General features: G+C 38.1%; 4 protein-coding genes across 4 annotated transcripts; 3 read left to right on the top strand and 1 right to left on the bottom strand.

Annotated features, from left to right (window-relative positions):
* Positions 1-6,761: 6,761 nt before the first annotated feature.
* Positions 6,762-8,642, top strand: EAE98_005176 (uncharacterized protein; the record flags this gene model as incomplete). Its single annotated transcript, XM_038952797.1, has 1 exon — positions 6,762-8,642. One exon carries the CDS (start codon positions 6,762-6,764, stop codon positions 8,640-8,642), a length of 1,881 nt encoding a protein of 626 aa, XP_038810639.1.
* Positions 8,643-11,480: 2,838 nt separating this feature from the next.
* EAE98_005175 (uncharacterized protein) lies at positions 11,481-11,684 on the top strand (the record flags this gene model as incomplete). The annotated part of the gene is made up of 1 exon (XM_038952796.1): positions 11,481-11,684. The coding sequence occupies one exon, from the start codon at positions 11,481-11,483 to the stop codon at positions 11,682-11,684; it is 204 nt and encodes a 67-aa protein (XP_038810638.1).
* A 2,214-nt stretch (positions 11,685-13,898) lies between these two features.
* On the top strand, positions 13,899-14,248 carry EAE98_005174 (uncharacterized protein; the record flags this gene model as incomplete). Its single annotated transcript, XM_038952795.1, has 2 exons — positions 13,899-14,018; positions 14,087-14,248. 2 exons carry the CDS (start codon positions 13,899-13,901, stop codon positions 14,246-14,248), a joined length of 282 nt encoding a protein of 93 aa, XP_038810637.1.
* Positions 14,249-15,234: 986 nt separating this feature from the next.
* EAE98_005173 (uncharacterized protein) lies at positions 15,235-15,958 on the bottom strand (the record flags this gene model as incomplete). The annotated part of the gene is made up of 3 exons (XM_038952794.1): positions 15,235-15,401; positions 15,455-15,612; positions 15,663-15,958. 3 exons carry the CDS (start codon positions 15,956-15,958, stop codon positions 15,235-15,237), a joined length of 621 nt encoding a protein of 206 aa, XP_038810636.1.
* Between the last annotated feature and the right edge of the window lie 2,382 nt (positions 15,959-18,340).

Here is an 18,340-nt window from a genome sequence, read left to right as displayed (position 1 = left end):
TTAGAATAATTATAATAATCCTTATTTCCATTACTTCTATTATCGTTTTTGTTATTATTTCTACTATTATCTTTATTGCTTTTATCATTTCGATCATCGTTATTATCATTATTATTTGAATTGTTATTATCATTAGGTGATCCTACAGAAGTGTTAACCGGTGGAACCCTAAAACCTAGTAAAGATATATTTTGTGTATCCTTAGATTGGAATGGAGATTGGAATAAAGCTGATCCTTTTATTATTAAACTACCTGTAACTTTGCTAGGTTTTGATAAAATTAATTGATCAGTTATATTACTGTCTTAAGATTCGGGAGGTTCGATTTGTAGTCTCGGATTGAGTTCGATAGAAAGATAAATCCATTTTGTTGATATAAATAATTATATTTTATTAAACTGATATTTCAGGAGTTGATTTATAATCTAATTATAATATTTGTTATAATCAAATATTTTTGTAAAAGTATCCTCGATATCTATATTGATATCAATGTAAACTTTATGATATTGTAAGACTATATGAAAGTTATATAATATCAATTTATCAATATTCCTTAATATACTTTTACAAATACAATCGAAATCGGATATGACTGTATTCTGAAGAAGTATATCAGTAATCCCCATATCCGAATATACAGTTTTCCTAAAAAGAAAGTATTTATTGGTATAATGCTTTATTTCCAACCTAAATATATATCCTTTGTAGAACTACCTGACTTTATTGAGGTCTTTTGAAAAAGAATAATCCTGAAGTTCTCCTTTGAATCCTAATTCCTTTATAATTTCCTAAGCTTTTCTTTTTTTAATTACTTTATCAGAAGGAATGTAAAGATCAAAAAAAACAATAAACTAAAAATAAAAAGGAGTACTGGTTATATTTAGATTTTCATAATAAAAAATACTGAAACCTACTTATAGAGGATCAGTATTATCGATTGTTGTATTGATATACCCTTTTATGCTAATGGATTTATCGGATGGAACTGGTTTCTTACTAATATCGGATTTCTTATTAGAATCGGGTTTTTTGCTGGCTTGCTTAAAATTAGTGTTAGCATTTGCCTGGAATGTTATGGTGCTAATAATAGGAAGTAAAAGAAATAAGAGTAAAAAGGTATTTCGAATAAGTAAGTAATTTATAATATTACTAATTAGTATTGGTTTGAGAGAGATATGGAAGATGTGGTTTTTATTATATATAAGCCCCTAAATATCTATTTGTATTCAATCTAAAGAGCTAGCTAAATAAGGGAAATAGTAGACCTTATATAAACACTATTGAAAGAGCTAATCTCCTTCGCTTTCACCTAATACCTTTAATACAATTGCTATTGTATGGAAGTCATTCCTTTGAAGTGAATTCCTTTGAGTGAATTCCCTTGTCCACACACTAAATTATATTAATTCTAAAACTCTATAATAATAATGAGTAAATGTTAGTTAGTTTAATATAACTTTCATATATTATTCTATTAATATTATATAATAATTGAATAAAAGGAGAAAAGAAAGTGTAATATCTTTATTAATTAAAGTAAAGCTATTGAATATAACTATAATCAATCTTAAATCTAAGATATATCAGATTAATCTCTATAATTATTTTATTCTTTAATTACTTTTCGAATTTAAATCTATTATTAGCTTCAATTAGATTATATTATTTTGGATTAAAAGATTATAATAACTTTGAATTCATATCTATTGTATATCCATTTTAATAATTATATCCGTTGTACTATAGATTCTATAGGGTAGTACAACTACTATATATAACCCTCATTCCTTATACGGTAGATAGATAGTAGACATCTAGTTATTGATTATCTATCTACCTACTATCTATCTACCTACTACCTACCTAATCTTCATATTCATCATTCATCCATTATCCATCCATCCATCATTCATCCATTTATCCCCGCCCTTCCATTCCTCCATTCCACTCACTCCCTTTCCCTCTTTCCCCCTGTCAAAAACGGTGGGTGTACGGAGTACCATACCGTATGACTCACAATCACTTCTGCATACTAGGTACATATCTCTGGAGTCTGCAGACCTAGTAGTACATAGTACATATCGTAGTAAGACTTACATACCACCCACTCACTCAAACAATCAAACAATCAAACAATCAAACAATCAAACAATCAAACAATCAAACTATGAAACGTCAACCCTCTCGAGTCTCGAATCTCCATTTCTAAGCAAAAAAGTATATTATATGGAGTACGAGGTAGACTCGTAGAGTAGAGTAGAGTAGAGTAGGGTACTCGTACAACCAAAAAGTATACAACTCCGACGCTATGAAAGCCAGATCAGTCCTAGCGTCCTCTTGTAGTTTACTATCTTGTAGTATGTACGATACTCCGTAAGAAATGAAATTACATCTCATCCATTCATCAATTCATCCAGCGAAATCATCATTGTTGATTGGTGAATTGAAGTGGTTGTTTGGATATTAGGTAGGTACATTTATATCTATATCTATATCTGTATTCTGCATCCTGCTTTCTACATTTTACTTGCACTTTTGCTTGTGAGATGGTGTAGGTATCGATTGGTAAGGTTATGTGTTCTTGTTGTCTATGGATTGGATTGGATTGGATTGTTTATCTGTAGGTATCTGGCGTGAAGCTCAACCAGTTTTCATTTTCCTTTTCGTATTGTGCACTGTACTGCTTGTGACTTTGTTTGTTTTGTTTTCGTTCCTACTATGCGGAGATGGATAGGATGGGATGGGATGAGATGAGATGAAATTGCTTGATCAGGATGAGACACGTGATTTTCACGTGGATGTTTGGTAAGGTACTGGGGAGGAGTGGGTATGTATTAGGTAGGTATGTGTGTATGTGTGTGTGTATGTGTGATCACAGATATGGTAGAGATTTGAAGGATCTAGATTTTTTAGTATTATCTAACTTTAATTTACTTTACTTTACTTTACTTTATACTTTCTACCTATCTCCCTAGGTATCTACCTCCCATTACAGTTTTACATTTTCAAGGGTTTCTTCAATACCTACCTATTGTTAGATAGTTAGGTAGGGCTGAATGCGGGGTTCTTCGTTTGGAGTGATGTGATGGGGATGCTTAGTCTGGTGGTCTTGATTTGGAATGAGTCATCGATATAGGGTCGTGGGGTGTATATATATAGATATCGAAGATGGAAAAGTGAAAGGAAGGGATAATGGAAAGTTTATTGTTTATTATAAGGTTAAGGTTGAAGGGTTTGAAGGTTATTAAAAATTAGCTAGTTGATAAAGTGGGTTTTGATGTCTATTGATTGATTACTAGTGGTGGATGGTTGGGTGGTAGAGTAGAGTATATAGTGTATATTCTATTCTATTCTTTATAGGAGTCTTTTTCGAGTGTTTAAGGGTAGTGTGCGGTAGTGTGCGGTAGTACCGCGATGTTAGGGTTTGAGGGGTTTTTTGAAAGAGGTGTATATACTAGGTGTTGGATTGGTGGTGCTGTTGTCTGCGCTTTGGGTGTGTTGTTTCTTGAGTGGTGATTTGGGGTTGGGTTTGCTTGGATTTTGAGGGTTTGTGGGATTGCATGGTTTTTGTGTGGGTTGTTGTTTATACTGGACTGGGCTGGACTGGACTGTTGCTATCTGTTGTATATTTTCTACGTGCTTGCTTTGGGTATGTTCTTCCTTGAGTGGTGTTTTGGGTTTGGTTGGATTTTTTTGAGTTTGTAGGATTAGATTGCGAGCTGCTCTCGTCCTGTGACTGTCCATTTCATAAACTCTTAGTTTTTGGGGCAGAGATGTGTATAGCAGTCCTTCAATCGTCTCAAGCCTCCATGGCCTACACAAAATATTCGTTTGGTACGCAAAGATTATTATTGTTTATCCTCCAAAGTCCATTGGATAGCATACTCATGGAAAATGAGTATGTTATAGAATAATAAGCCTACTGCAATTCCAAAGCATATGAAGATCTAAGAATGTGTTATTCGTCTGAGTTTGAAGAGTGTCCGATTTACATACAACTATGTTGAATTATTTACATAGCCAATTCATTCACGTCCGAGTATCACTGGTCTTTGCATAATCGACCGAGGCTTGGAAATATTGACAGAATGAGTGAGAATGGTTCTTTATATCGTAGTATGCTTGTTGGTTTTGTCTTGAATCGAAAGGGACTGAAGGCCGCAGTGCCTTGTGTTTAGTCGGAGGGGGGTGGCTTCATTGTCCTGGGTCTATCGATTTCCAAAAGCCCAATCGCGCCATGATGATATCTATGAATACTACGAAATTGCTTCTAGCACTCTTAGATGCCTAAGCTGATGATTCGAATCTGAGGTTAACACTCATCGCTTAGATAACAAATTTGAGTGGGATTATACTCGCGCTGAATGAAGCACGATCTCAGAGGTTGCGTATCATGGGGGGGCGAGATGTTCATTTCATCTCCGTTGAAGTGTTCTTCGAGTGCTACACGCTCTCACTCAAACCACTGTTCTTTCCGCGGCACCGAATGTAGCACACACGTAAACGGCTTCTAGATCGATGGATATTTAAAGATCGCTAACTTAAAACTTCTTAGGAAATAATAATGTCATAACGAGACAAAAGCTAATCTGACTCTCAAGTTGCATGCATACAATGGTTCAATAGGTTACCAAACATGAAGATCAACCCATTTGCATTGGTAGTATTGCTCTACTTGAATACTTATCATCGCCCAGCTTTAGGATTTTCAAATGATGGACTGCGCGTAATCTTTGGCTCTTCTTGCATTTGTATCTGTGGGTGACTTGATGTCTTTACATGTACAGAAAAAGAGGTATATCCTGACCACTCAAGCAAAACCATATACTGAAGACACTAACATCCACATATATCCAAACATGAATTCGACATCAACCCGAATGCATGACAGATGCATTTTAAAATGTCTCTCAACAGAGTATAATGGGGATTGTAGGCCAGAAAATGAGAACATTCAAAGGTTAAAGATTGACTAGGCTGGCTCGAGCTCCCCAAGCTCTAGCATCACATGAATCATACTTTTCTAACAAGATATAAATTTATGTGAATAGGTAGGTCCGGAGCTATTGAATAACTTGGCATATATTTAAACTCAAAACATCAATTCTTCGATTTGATATCGAATATTGAAAAGACTACAGGTACCTAGCTCTATGTAACCGAAAAAAGCAGCGGAAATTGAATACCCTTTCAAAGATCTTTTTAATAAATTATAAATTCATTACAAATTAAATATTGAAATTTGAAAAAAGCATATGAAAATTTGAGTCTTCTTTATATTGATAACAAATATTTTTATTATTTAATATTATATCAAAAAAAGTTTTAGTCATTGAAGTTCTTTTGAATAGTGATGAATTTCCGCTGCTTTTTTTGGTTACATAGAGTCTAGATACCCGTGTATTTTGACATCTCCATTTTCTTGTTCTTGCTGGATTGGGGTGGCTCGGGTGCCCAGGTGGGTTCATCAGGGTCTGTGCGTTGAGCTTAGACGTTCGTGCACTTGTTACTATTGACTTCACCTCAACTCTCGAATTATTCCACCACAATCCAAACTTCGAAGATAATTCACAACATCACAATTTCTTCAACTCTCTACATAAGATATTTGAATCTACCAGACACTATGGGCACTCTAGATATTCATTTCACTGTCCAGCATGTTTTCTGACTGTCGCAGGAATAGTTGTTTGTGAGAAGCTTCTACAGGCAAAGGATGATCCAGCGATACAATTCATCGCCTGGTCCTTGTATGTCTAGGCCGAAAAAAGGTGCAGCTGAAGAATTTGGGCGCAGCATATACCAGGTATATTGTGTTCGACCAAGACTGGCGAATCTTATTTGCAATGGTGTCTGCCAAATGTTCTTGATTCTTACTGCTTTGGTCCACCGCTTTCATTTTGTCACCAACCATGGCACTGGACACATGCGAGACCCCCACCTCTCTTGTTGTCAGCCTGTTCATAGGTAAGAGTTGAGGCCCCGGCTTATCGCACACTAACCGAAAACATACCAAAAACCTTTATTTCTTTAATTTTTGAATTATATATTATTTCAATAAATATAGAAATGAAATTATCGAAATTGATATATATTATAATTAATTATTAAAATTATTCAAAAAATGAATGGATTATTTTTAGTATTTTTTTTGATATAATTATAGGTTTTCAAAATTAGAATTTCCAAAAAATTCAAAAAAATCGATTTTTTTGTATAAGAAAAGTATTATATATAATAAATTTCGAAAAATTTCAACTTTGAAAACCTATAACTATATCAAAAAAAATATTAAAAATAATTTATTTATTTTTTAAGATTTTAAATATAATAATTTCTTATATAAAAGATTTTCAAATTAATTTTTTAATTATTAAATAAATTATAAAAGAAATAAATTTATATAAAAAAACGACTTTTTTGTAAAGATTTTGTTACAAAAAAGGATAGTATGCAATAAGCCGGGGCCTTAACTCTTACCTCAGCGTAGCGGAGGGATAAATGGATGTTTATTGACACTGCCTCAAAGCCATACCGGCCTGACAGGCTGCTCATGGTCATTATGTTCTCAGTCATGTCTGAAAAGATTTGGTGAACAATCCATCTTATTCTTACATTGAAAATATCATCCATCAGCCTCATTCCCAAAATCCAAAGCGATCAGGACTTGAACCATCAAAACCATCAAGATTTACTATATCAGGAGAGACAAATATCTAGATCTTGAACTCTCCAAGAACATCGGAAACAGTTCCCAAATGGATCCATATCGGTACCAACCAATCAATCTTGGTCGACCTTCTATTCGACTTCTCCAACTCCACAAAGGGGATTGGGCCGATGAAATTCAAGGCCATTTCATCAGTGCTTGGTTTGACGATTCCGATAGTATCATCCCATATTTCGCATTGTCTTATACCTGGGGTAACATTGACAAAGTGGAAGAGGTTATAATTGACCGCGCCAGAATCAAAGTGACTATCAACTTACACATGGCACTTCAGCATTTAAGATCTGACGAAGGAGATCAAGTATTTTGGATTGATGCTTTGTGTATCAATCAAGAAAATGTCCACGAGAAAATCCATCAAATCAGACAGATGGGCGATATATACAAGAAGGCTGAAAAGGTCGTGGTTTGGTTAGGTCAAGGGACTGAAGAAACCAACCTGGTGATGGATGCCATGACCAGGCTGCGAAAGGCAAGTTTAAGTTGGCATTCGACAGAGTGGAAATATAAGGCCCATGGCTGGGTCGATGAAAACAATGAGCACTTGACGAATTCGCGCGAGCAAATGAGGTTGATATTGGACCGACCATGGTTTCGAAGAATCTGGATCTTGCAAGAAGTTGCCAATGCTCGGCAATCAACGACAGTACATTGTGGTAACAGATCTATCACCGCTACGATCTTCTCCCAGTTTCCGGCTCTGATTGCTTTAAAACCTGCCGTACATTGTCAATCAGTTCTGGATATAATGTCTGAAATTTCGCGGAAAGAGTCTTGGTGGGCGCAAGGTCAGAAGCTTCACACGTTACTAGTAAAGTTTCGCGAAAGCGAGGCGACTGATGATCGAGATAAGATATATGCATTACTGGGTATGTCTTCAGACGCACATAGGAGTAACATCTTAGACCCAAAGTGCGACAAGTCATCCCAACAGGTCATTCGAGAAGCCGTCTCATTCATGTTATCTGAAAGGTATCCTCAACTGGTAGATGATGCGACACTCTATCAATTTCTCAACTGGAATTTGACGAAATTTTTAGATAATTTGGAAGGTTTAGAAGGTGCTATTTTGATGGATGCGTTTGCGGGAGCAGAAAAAGGATTTCTCAAGCTCTTTATTGAAACAGATGTGTGTCAAATCAGCTCGAGAGGCTTTCATGATCGAATTCCGGTGCATTGGGCCATTCAAAGAGACCGGCTCACCATTTTAAAGATACTACTTGACGCATATCTGTGCAGTTTCGAGAAGAAAGATTCAGATAAGCAAACACCATTGTCGTTAGCTATCCAAACAGGAGACGCTAAGATTGTCGGGTTAGTTCTTAATGCAGGCGCAGACATTGAAGCAACATGCTCGAACGGCTTAACACCATTGTTACTAGCTATTGAAAAGGACAAAATCAATATTGTTGACTTGCTTCTTTCGAGAGGTGCTAAATATAAAGCACAGAACATGAGTAGCTCCGATCTATTATCACAAGAAAGCGATAGATCTGGCCAGTCCATATCCTCACTTTCAATTCAAAAAAGTCAACTTCCATTATCATTTGCAATTGAAATCGGAAATTGCGATATCGCTAAATTATTACTCAACTGTGGTGCAGAGCTCGAGGATAAGGACTTATTGTTAGCTCTCGAATCTGGAAACGATAGTATGGTTGAGTCCTTGGATGATTACAATAGAGCCACACACGCTACGAATCGCAGAACAAGTCTACGGTCGGCGGCTGAGCTCAGGAACGTCCAATTAATCAAATTAATCAAGCCATTTATCAAGAAGAGGTTTGGGCTTGAAAGCAAAGATGAAAAGGGTCAGATACCACATATTGTCCAGCTTTTGCTTGAAACAAAAGATCATACAGGAAGAACACTATGGCAGAAATTTAAGGCTTCGCATCGGGAAAGGTAGCTTCTCGGCGAATGGCCCTTTTGCTTAATTGGGGTGCAATTGATATGGATGGGGAATAGAAAAAGAACATCACTTTTGTTAGCTTTTGTTGGAATGAAACAAATTTGGTTGTTAATTTCGTGGCGATGCTGGATGATCTATTCAGAGTCTCAAGATATGGAGTTCCGATTGATTTGGGGGCGGGGAACCACGAAATGGGCCAAACACTCTTTTTATTGCGCTTGTAACCAAGATTGATGACAGTCCTACGAATTGTGAGACGTGTCGGTTATCAACGTCTCAAAGGGCAAACCGGTATACCCAATTGACTTCATTATCTTACCCACGATCTCTGCATACACATGCCTCCTGCCCTCATGTCCTCGAGCTCTGTCGCTTGTCATTAATACACCGCTTGCGCAACATTACAAACCAGAGCCAGTGTAAACTTCTATTTTCAAGACTTAGGATAGTATTGGGATAAACGAGTGATTGGCTGAGCTGATGTGGAACAACAGAGAAATCTTAATCGATCATATATCCATTGAACAACCCCGCACATAGAACCTGGTTTTCTCTCTCTATGTATACCAAAATAACAATTCAAATATCATGTATATCTTAGGTAGTTCGAGCTGTTGGAAGCACTAGCACGGAAAGAGAGGTACAAATTGAGGAGATGCGGGAGCATGAAATCGAGGTTGCTAGTTTCAGCGGCTTGACACCAATCACCAAAGCACGGCCGGGCCTCTCGACAACATACTTGCAGAGATTGCAGCCCGACACCAGGTTTCTGAGAACGCTGTACTTATTAGCTGGCTAGTAGCTCAGCATGTTGTAGTGACGACAACGATAACGAAGGTTGGTTGACTGGAGGATTACGCTGCAGCTGTGCAGCTGGAATTATCGATGGACGAGCAGGAGAAAATCACACAGGTTGGATTGACGCATCATCTCAGAGATTGGATCCTGACCGTTTCGATCCCAATGATAGATCCTAGCTTTTTAATACATATCTGGTGATGTTTATAAGTTGATCTCAGCTACAGAGGCCGGAAGGAAACATTTTGGTATCTTGAATTTACAATCAAAATTCTCTTTTGCATTTGAATCGAAGACTCTTGTCTTATTGAAATCAATTCAAATGTCTTAGAAGGCCATCAATGCAAAGTTCATCTTGTATCTGGAAAGTTGAGATGATTCTTATCAACAGATATTCATAATTCTTACTACCTGTCGATTGGAGAGATATCCAACAATGCTTGGTAGAGAGTAGATGTGCAGAATAGAAGGAAGTATCACATGGCACCGTACATACATGGACATTCTCCGGTAAAATCGAAATTGAACGAAGTGAAAAAATTTATATCTCCAAAAAGAAGAAATCCATTCATATCTACACTTACAAGTGAATTCACATCTTCCACCGCATCATTATAACCAACACTCACAACTATCCATCCATCACCACCCTCCCTGAAACTGCCCCTCGATCTCAATCCATCTCCGAATTTTTCAATTCTTCGGCCGAAAAACTTCGGCCGCGACTCAGATCAGAATCCCAATACCCACACTCATCCTCATTCCCAACGACTAACCCAGCATCTCCGCAGATATTTCCATGAAAACATAACTACATCTCTATCCCAACCAATCTCTATCTCTCATGCCTTTTCCAAAAATCTTGTGTTGCACATCTACACCGGCTCCGAAGGTTTGGGAGTCTCGGACTTCCGAGTTTTTCCTCTAGCCTTCTTTCACCTATTTGTTTACTTTTTTATATGTAAAGAATTAATGAATGCTGCATGATATCATATCTATGCATATCACAATTTACCGCGGAGAAAAACTCAGGTCCATGTTCTGATCTAGAATCGAGATGGCTGAGAACCCGATAACGTAAGAAATTCCCGAGTAAGCTCATTTCTCCTCGGATGAGTAAGATTCTAGAATTCAAATTTCACGAACAGGATTTCCTATCTAAATGAAGTGGAGAGTTTCTGAAAAAGGCAGGAGATATGTTGGAATGGATAGTTGGTGATGGGAATTGAAGTTTTGTTGCATGTCGTTGTTCGGATCCGGGAGGAATTTTCGGATATAGGGGTCGGAGATCGTGGGGCTCGGTAAACGTGTACAAGTATACTGGTTGCTTGGAATGAATTAGAATAGATTTGGATTGATTGGGAAGGTGAATGTCTGATCGGAAATGAGGGGATGGTATGTAAAAGGGAAGGTAGACCGTTTTTGGTAACGGTGTGTAGCGATGACGTTGGATTATGTATGGAATGTTACTACAGGGGATCATTCAACCAGCCTAATATATAAGTCAGATATAAATACTATCTATTTGAACGTCATTATCTCACGGTTCAATCTGTGGTTTTTCGTTGAGGTTTATTTATTTCATTCTTTATACTTCATTTTGAATAATGACTGTATAATGGAGTGTTGTATTTTTTCAACAGCTACTAACAATACCAATTGATTCTGCCTATCTTTTCTTGAAACTCAGCATCCCGTTCAGACCGACACAGTTCGATATCACAAGACTTGAGAGTCATGATGATAGAGTAACGAACCCCTCAAATCCGTCACTTGAGATTAAAAATTATGTATTCCATACCTCTGTATATCAAGAAACCCCATCGGTTACCCTTCCCCTCGAATCAAAGATCCTCCACTTCCAACCCAAACCTAAATTCAAATCCACATCTATTAAATTTTTCCATTCAAACACTTTGTGTGTTACTCCTTCTATTCCCTTTAGACTTCTAATGATGCCTACAATCATTAATAGTCGCCACGATCATCCATAGCAAAATCATACCACCCAATCCCGCAAGCAAAACAATAACCGGAATGGCAAGACCGTCTAGAGGTCGAGCAAGAAAAGCTCGATCCGATTCCTCGGTTTGGATTGTTGATTCCTGTTTACAAGAGATCGATTCATCGGAACAGGTTTTTTATTATCGTGGTGGTAATGATGGCGGTAATAGTGGGGGTTTAGCAGTAGTAGTAGGAACTACGAGTTTAACAATGGTTCGGGTAATGATGGGGGCTTAGCTAGTAATATTAGAATGAAGCTTTTCAAGAGCTCCAAATTCGTATGTGATATCTGCCATTTTTCTTGCGATTGTTGGAGATGGTGGGTTGTGGATGAGAGAGAAGTGTTTGCATGGGATAGGTAGATATTTGTAGAATTTATTGTTGTGTATGAAATTACGATCGTTGTATGAATGTCCTTGGACTGATACTGGTTGGGAACTAGGAGGTCTAGTAACCTTCAGGAGGAAGAAATAACCGGTGCTGAACTCGCTAAATGGTAAGTTTTTTGAAGCACTTTTATCGAGGAGGTGAACGATAACATCTGTTGTATAAACGGACATCTTATTAAATTAAGATGTAAGACAGGTATGAGAAGAAGGAGCTAGTCTGACCAGGCATATAATGTATGATTAGATCGGTTCTAAAGCCCTTGGGGGTATGGCTGGCATAATGGTAGTCAAATCTATTATAATAAAATCCATTTTTCTAAAGCCCAACGAGGGGGTATCTTCTTCAATTCCATCGTTTGGATTGAGATTAGTCTTTCTTTCTTTTTTTAATTTATTGAAAGCTTTGTTATAAAAAAAAGCTAGAATACAGATCCAAAAGTATTTTAGTTACTGATTCCGAAGGACCTAATTCTTATTATCGAAATCATCACTTCACAACCACAAGCTGGGGAGAATTCCGGACGGAGAGAAACTTGTCTGAAAGCATCTATATAAACCAATCAAACTTCAATTATGTTAGAGGCGCCAATCAACCTCTTAGCCTGCTTATCGTATATAAACAAACCAAGTCTAGGATGGTTGCTCGTGGAAGGGGTTACTGGAAGTTTAAAGCTAGATAACAGAAAGGCAGAATGTGATCAGTCAAAGTATGTGTATAATGCAATGGTTTTAGGCGGTTTATGAATCGAAAACCCTTCGTCATATACGAATTCACACTCAATTCAGCCTTGCAGCCTGTATCGCTATATATAAACAAATCAGGACTAAGATGGTTGTATATGGAAGGGGTAATTGAGAGTTAAAGACTAGGAGCCAGGAGGGCAGATTTGATTGGTTGGATATTCATATGTTAGAATAGTTTAGATTCGCGGGTACTCGTTGATCAATTTGGAGAATAGAAAAAAGAGTTGGCCTGAATAGGCATATAATGTATGGATAGATTGAATAACACGTTAGATCATACATTATACCCTAATTTATTTCATGCTTCTCTATCTCATTTTCGCTTATATAAACTTATATTCAAGTCTCCCTCCTCTTATTTTCCTCTTCGCTTATAATCTATATTAAAAAAATTCCTATCCTACGTATATACTAGCTAGCTTAATTATTAGGATATATACTTATTATATGCGAGCGAGCGCTTATATTGTTTTAGAGGTCTTATTTCTTGAACTAATACTAAGAGCATAGTTATGAAAGCGAGCTCCTTTATAAAAGCCGTCTTTAAAATCTTATGATTATCTCACCTTATATCATTCAATCACCTTTATACTTTTGTATTACTATACAGTTTTATCATATAACTTTATGATTTCATCTAGTACAAAAATATCTCCTTTATATCAATGTATGCGAGAAAATGAGAATGTGATTGTAAAAGTGAAACCCTCTGTAACCCCTCCTCCCCCCTCCTCTACTCCCCTCTCTTAAGGCTTATGATTTTTGCAATTGATATCACACAATCGTTCTCATATACTCAAACATTACCACAAATCTATCATATAACCATAAAATTTATCCCACCAAGTGGAAAAGACTCTATATCATACCCGAACCTTTCCGCAAAGATCTCAGTGCAATGATTTTATTCTAAAGCGTAATAATTTATTCCCCCTTCCATTTCAGTATAAGAAAAGATCCAATATCTCTATCATTCAAAAACCTCTTATCTGTATAATTCGATTACTATGGCGTGTCTTTGCCGCAGCTTCACAGTATTAATTAATTAGTTGGTCGTTGGTTGATCATCATAACCTTTGACGAGTCTTTCTTTCTTCCCTTTGAGTTCGCTTTATTTCTTATCTATCTTACTTTATATAGAGATCGGAGTATAAGAACATTATCAATAATTACATGACCTTTTAAATCTTTGCAAGAAACTGAACATCGATCAACATCCCCAATATCACAAAGATATAAAAGTTCAACAGCAGTAACCCAACCTCATCATGTCAGAAACATAAACAGCGCCAGTAAAAGAGCCATTCATCCCAAGCAAATGATGACCAAGACCGCGGCCCTCTACAAGGAACTCACTGGCGATTCCTCGATCCTTGCTGCTAAGCATGCGATAACTCATCTTTTGTCTCCCTTTACTGCAGATGCCATTAGTAAGAATGTTAGTTCCCGTGATATCATCACGTTTCAATAAAATCCATATTGAAACCTCATTAATCCCCAACCTAGTCCACAACAACGGCTGTGTCACCGGCGAAGTCACAAAAGCGATCATGGAATCCCATCCCCGAGAGTATCCTAATCCAAGCCACCGATCGCAATCAATACATGATATATGGCTGTCGCGAGTTTGCCCCAGCGGGAAACTGGCCCGTGGAAGCAACTGTTTAGCCAGCCCAATCACTCACCTTTCCCGATAACCACTTCACGCATTCATTCAGCAACTTCTTCATTTCCCATCTCGATGACAATCACGATCTAGCAGCGAAGCAAGTCTATCGGACTTAAGCTTTGAAGTCGGGAGGCACAGCAATAGTTTCTACATGGGCTGCAATGGCCCATGGAGAACCGATCAAAAGAGCGCATCTTGAAACACGAGGGTCTGATGTTCCATTCCCTATGGCCATGCCAACACATTGGTATGAAAAAGATGCATTGAAGAATTTTTAAATTGTTGGGGGATTCAGAGAGGAGGATATCGAGATCACGACCTGTGATGTTTATATTGAAGCGAAGGATTTACGCCATCTCATGTCTGCTACTTGGAGCTTTTTGGGTGCGCGAGATGATGGATGGGATCCGGAGGATGAAGAGAATTGGGATAAAGCGGTTGATATTTTGGTGGAGGATATAGAGGCTGGGCCATACTACTTTAAGCTTCCTTTAGGAAATATCGCGTTGAGAATGGTTGCAAATGTGGGCCTGGCTACAAAGTAACGCCAGTTCTTTCATCTACTGGTATACATGTATGATTAGATTTTATATCCTTTTTATTCAAGCATCTTGCTTATCAGTTCTCTATCAATCTCGATCTCTATCTTGAGCATCCATTAAACCCTTACATGATAAAATACAGCACTAATGATATAAAGCCAAAATCAAGAGATTCTTCATTTTACATCTGTCAACAGAGCGACAATCAAAGGAGAAGAATGTTCCAAATAAATGATACAACAATAAATTAATTCCCGACCGAGTGGTCTCCACCATGTAAATAATTAGAACAAATATAAATAAGATGTGCAATCAATGCAACAATTGGTCATCATCCAAATCCAAATCCAATGTCTCAAAGAACACTAGCACGGGTATCGTAATAACTTTGTAAAAGATCGTGATGAAATAAGATGGTGATTCAAGTCGGCCCAGCCCACCCATCACATACCAGCAGCAGTCTTAGCAAAAGCAGCAGCTGTACCGGCATCCATTCCATAAGTTAAATGAGGTGCCAGAATAAGATCTCCGTGGGCGCAAATGTTATCACCGGTATGGCAGATAACTTTTGTATTTGCAGCTGATACGCCTGCGACTGGACTTCCATTGTCTGATATGTATGTTAGTGAGTGTTATAAATGATTTAGTAAGAGCTTTACTTACTTGGGTCTCCGAAAATGATAGCGGAGCTCACTTTCGCCATGGTGGCTGCGGGAACCATTTTTGCAGCGTTGTGTACGAGTTGACCGCCTTGAGAGTAACCTGCCATGACGACTTTGGAATCGGGACAATTTGTAACGGCAGTTGTGATCATTTGAGCCCTGTCATAGGAATTAGTGGCTAGAATTTAATAAACATTGGAGGTACATACATCATCTTGCTTCCAGCTGCATCACCTCCTGCCAAAAATCCAGGGATATCGGCGGGGTATGGAACACCTTGGGTAGCCACATTGCCAGCACCAACGGCTTTACCAAGAGCAGCAACTAATGGAGGTCCTGCCACGGTACCCATAGTCCCAGTTTCCGTAGTTCCACGGGCAAAAATAAGCATCATTGGTGCGCATGCTCCAGCTGCAGCTTTAACATTTCCAGTGCCCTCGAGAATTGGCGCGGCTAGCGCGGTAAGAGGGAGGAGCAAAAGAGATAGAGACTGTGAAACCTTCATTTTGGAGTCTTGTTGTTGTATGAATTGAACTTTCGAAATGATTATTATTTTCTTGAAGTAGTGAAGAAAGCGATTAAAAGTAAGCTGTATTGGATGGATAAATTAAAAAAGAAACGGTCATCCATTGGGGCTTACATGAATTTATATATTCAATCATACCAAGATCCTCAGTTACAATAACACATATCAACATCGCAAATAATCCCGTGACGGCGGAAAGGAATGAAAAGAAAGGTTGCGATTGGTTGAAATTTCTCATGCAAATATGACGGTAGTGACATTCTAGAAAGATGGATGGGATGAATCTGTGTGAGCGGCGGAGGCACAGACAGATACAGGATTTCTCCAACATGAAACTCGTCTCAACCATAACCCCATTATCACTAACACCGAGGTAATAAGGAAATCGTTCCTTCTAGCCTGACATTTAAAATCTTAGATGTTTAGACTCCAACGTTTGAAATCTGGGCGTTAAGGCTGTGTACATCAAAATTCATCAACTTGAGAATAATGAGGTTGTATCGCCGATCGATGAAGATATTTCAATACTTCGGTGTCTAGTACTGATGAAAGAAGGATCAGTTATTGCATATTTTAGATTTCCACTGAACTAAAGATGGAAGTATCTTTTGCAAATCTCCATCAGAATCTTCACACCGACTGACTTTGAATATGTAAACTTTTACAAGATCGTGTGGCTCGACAAGTCTACAGTCTGATACTACAGATCCCAACTGAATGGAAGAAATCAAAACCACGTTTTCATTGGCATTTGTCTGTGCGACGAGCCTCATCAATTGAGAAAGCGGAATGAAGTTTATGCCTCGGTAGTCATTCTGCTTATACGACGTGTTTGCGACGAGTTTGTGGGTATAAAGTAAAGACACAAATGCTCGTATTATCAGAATCCAAACTGCAAACCGGACGATATACTCTTTAGAGTTGGGATGGTTAGACAGTTTGATTTCTCGATATGCGATTCGTAGAGAGAAGCGTTCCTCCAGGTTCAGAATCCACTTTGATTTAACCTTTAAGCTACTTCAGATGTGTTTTGATTTTTGCTCGGCAGTTTTTGCCAAATCTTCAAGATTCGCTCGCATCGATTTCTTGGTGATGTTTGTTATATCGTCATGCCATTTTGATACGACAAGTAGGTTCGGCATTTGAGCTCGATGGGGCATTTGGACACGAGGGCAATGAAAGATGACACTGACACCCTGCAAGTGCTTGATAAATTGAAGTATGAATATCTTTTCCGCTTTCTTGGTAAATCGCACAGAATTCCACTCCTCTAACAAACAACAACATTCAACCACATACCTTTGCATCAATAAGGCATTCCGACGAGGTTTTATGGCACACCGAAGTCCGAAAAGTCGAAGTCTTATTATTCATTATGGATATTGGCCTATTGATGAATATGATCAAGACATTTATTTTTGATGGATTGTATGAGAAGGCTGTTAGACACCATGAGAAAGATGCGAGTCAGATTCATTCTAGCAATCCTTGGGGTGCGAATTTATCGACACGCAACAGCTGTCACATGACCCAGCCAGCCATCTTAGGTATAATTCTATAAATTCACACCAAGCTGAAGTGATACTACACCTAGGATCAATCGAGAAAGATATTCTATAAGAACAAGTCATCACAATGACAGGAAGACTCACGGCGCTATATCATCTTCTATGTTTGAACTATCTACCTCATCGATCTTCCATTTTCTGGTGTTCGAATTGAGTCAGTCTATTCCGACACTGAACATCCGCTGTCAATCACGACTTCCCGCTTGTCAAAAGAGCTAAATTGCTCCACCCCTGTTTCGACCAACTGATCACCATTGATCTCCCGAGATCTCCATCACTTGCATGGCCAGCAGAAGATGTTCTATTTTGACCGCATGCTTTTTCTCATAAAGCACATTATTGGTATGAAAAAGGAAGTGCGACGGTGGCAGAGATTACCACTGGGAAAATTAATGCTGAACTTGTCCGAGGGGTACATAAATGCACGTCAACCTCGACGAGATTCTACGATATGAGTTGGAATCTCAAGGGTAACAATCGCGATAGACAAGGGAAGTATGACGATGCTGGAGATCAAAATGTCTGGTCGATCAACGTCAAGGGTCTTAGTTGCCGCTTTTTTGCTGTGTTTTTATGTCTATTTCTCAACCCTGGTTGCATTGCCACGTCTCGTTGAGATCTTTTTGGCAGTACATCCACTACTTATTAAGCTTTGGGCAGGTATGACGAAGGGAAGTAAGGTACATTACTCGTCGTTTTCGTGTCACTAAGTGGTGACTGAATACTAAGGATATCTCCACGTGGACGAGACAGCGGTTCACCAAGTCTGGCTGAATCATATATCGGAAAGACT

Source organism: Botrytis deweyae (assembly GCF_014898535.1).
Source record: "Botrytis deweyae strain B1 chromosome Unknown BDEW_010, whole genome shotgun sequence".
Classification (NCBI taxonomy): Eukaryota; Fungi; Ascomycota; class Leotiomycetes; order Helotiales; family Sclerotiniaceae; genus Botrytis; species Botrytis deweyae.
The sequence above is the reverse complement of the archived record's forward strand: the minus strand, read 5'-3'. Positions and strand labels throughout refer to the sequence as shown.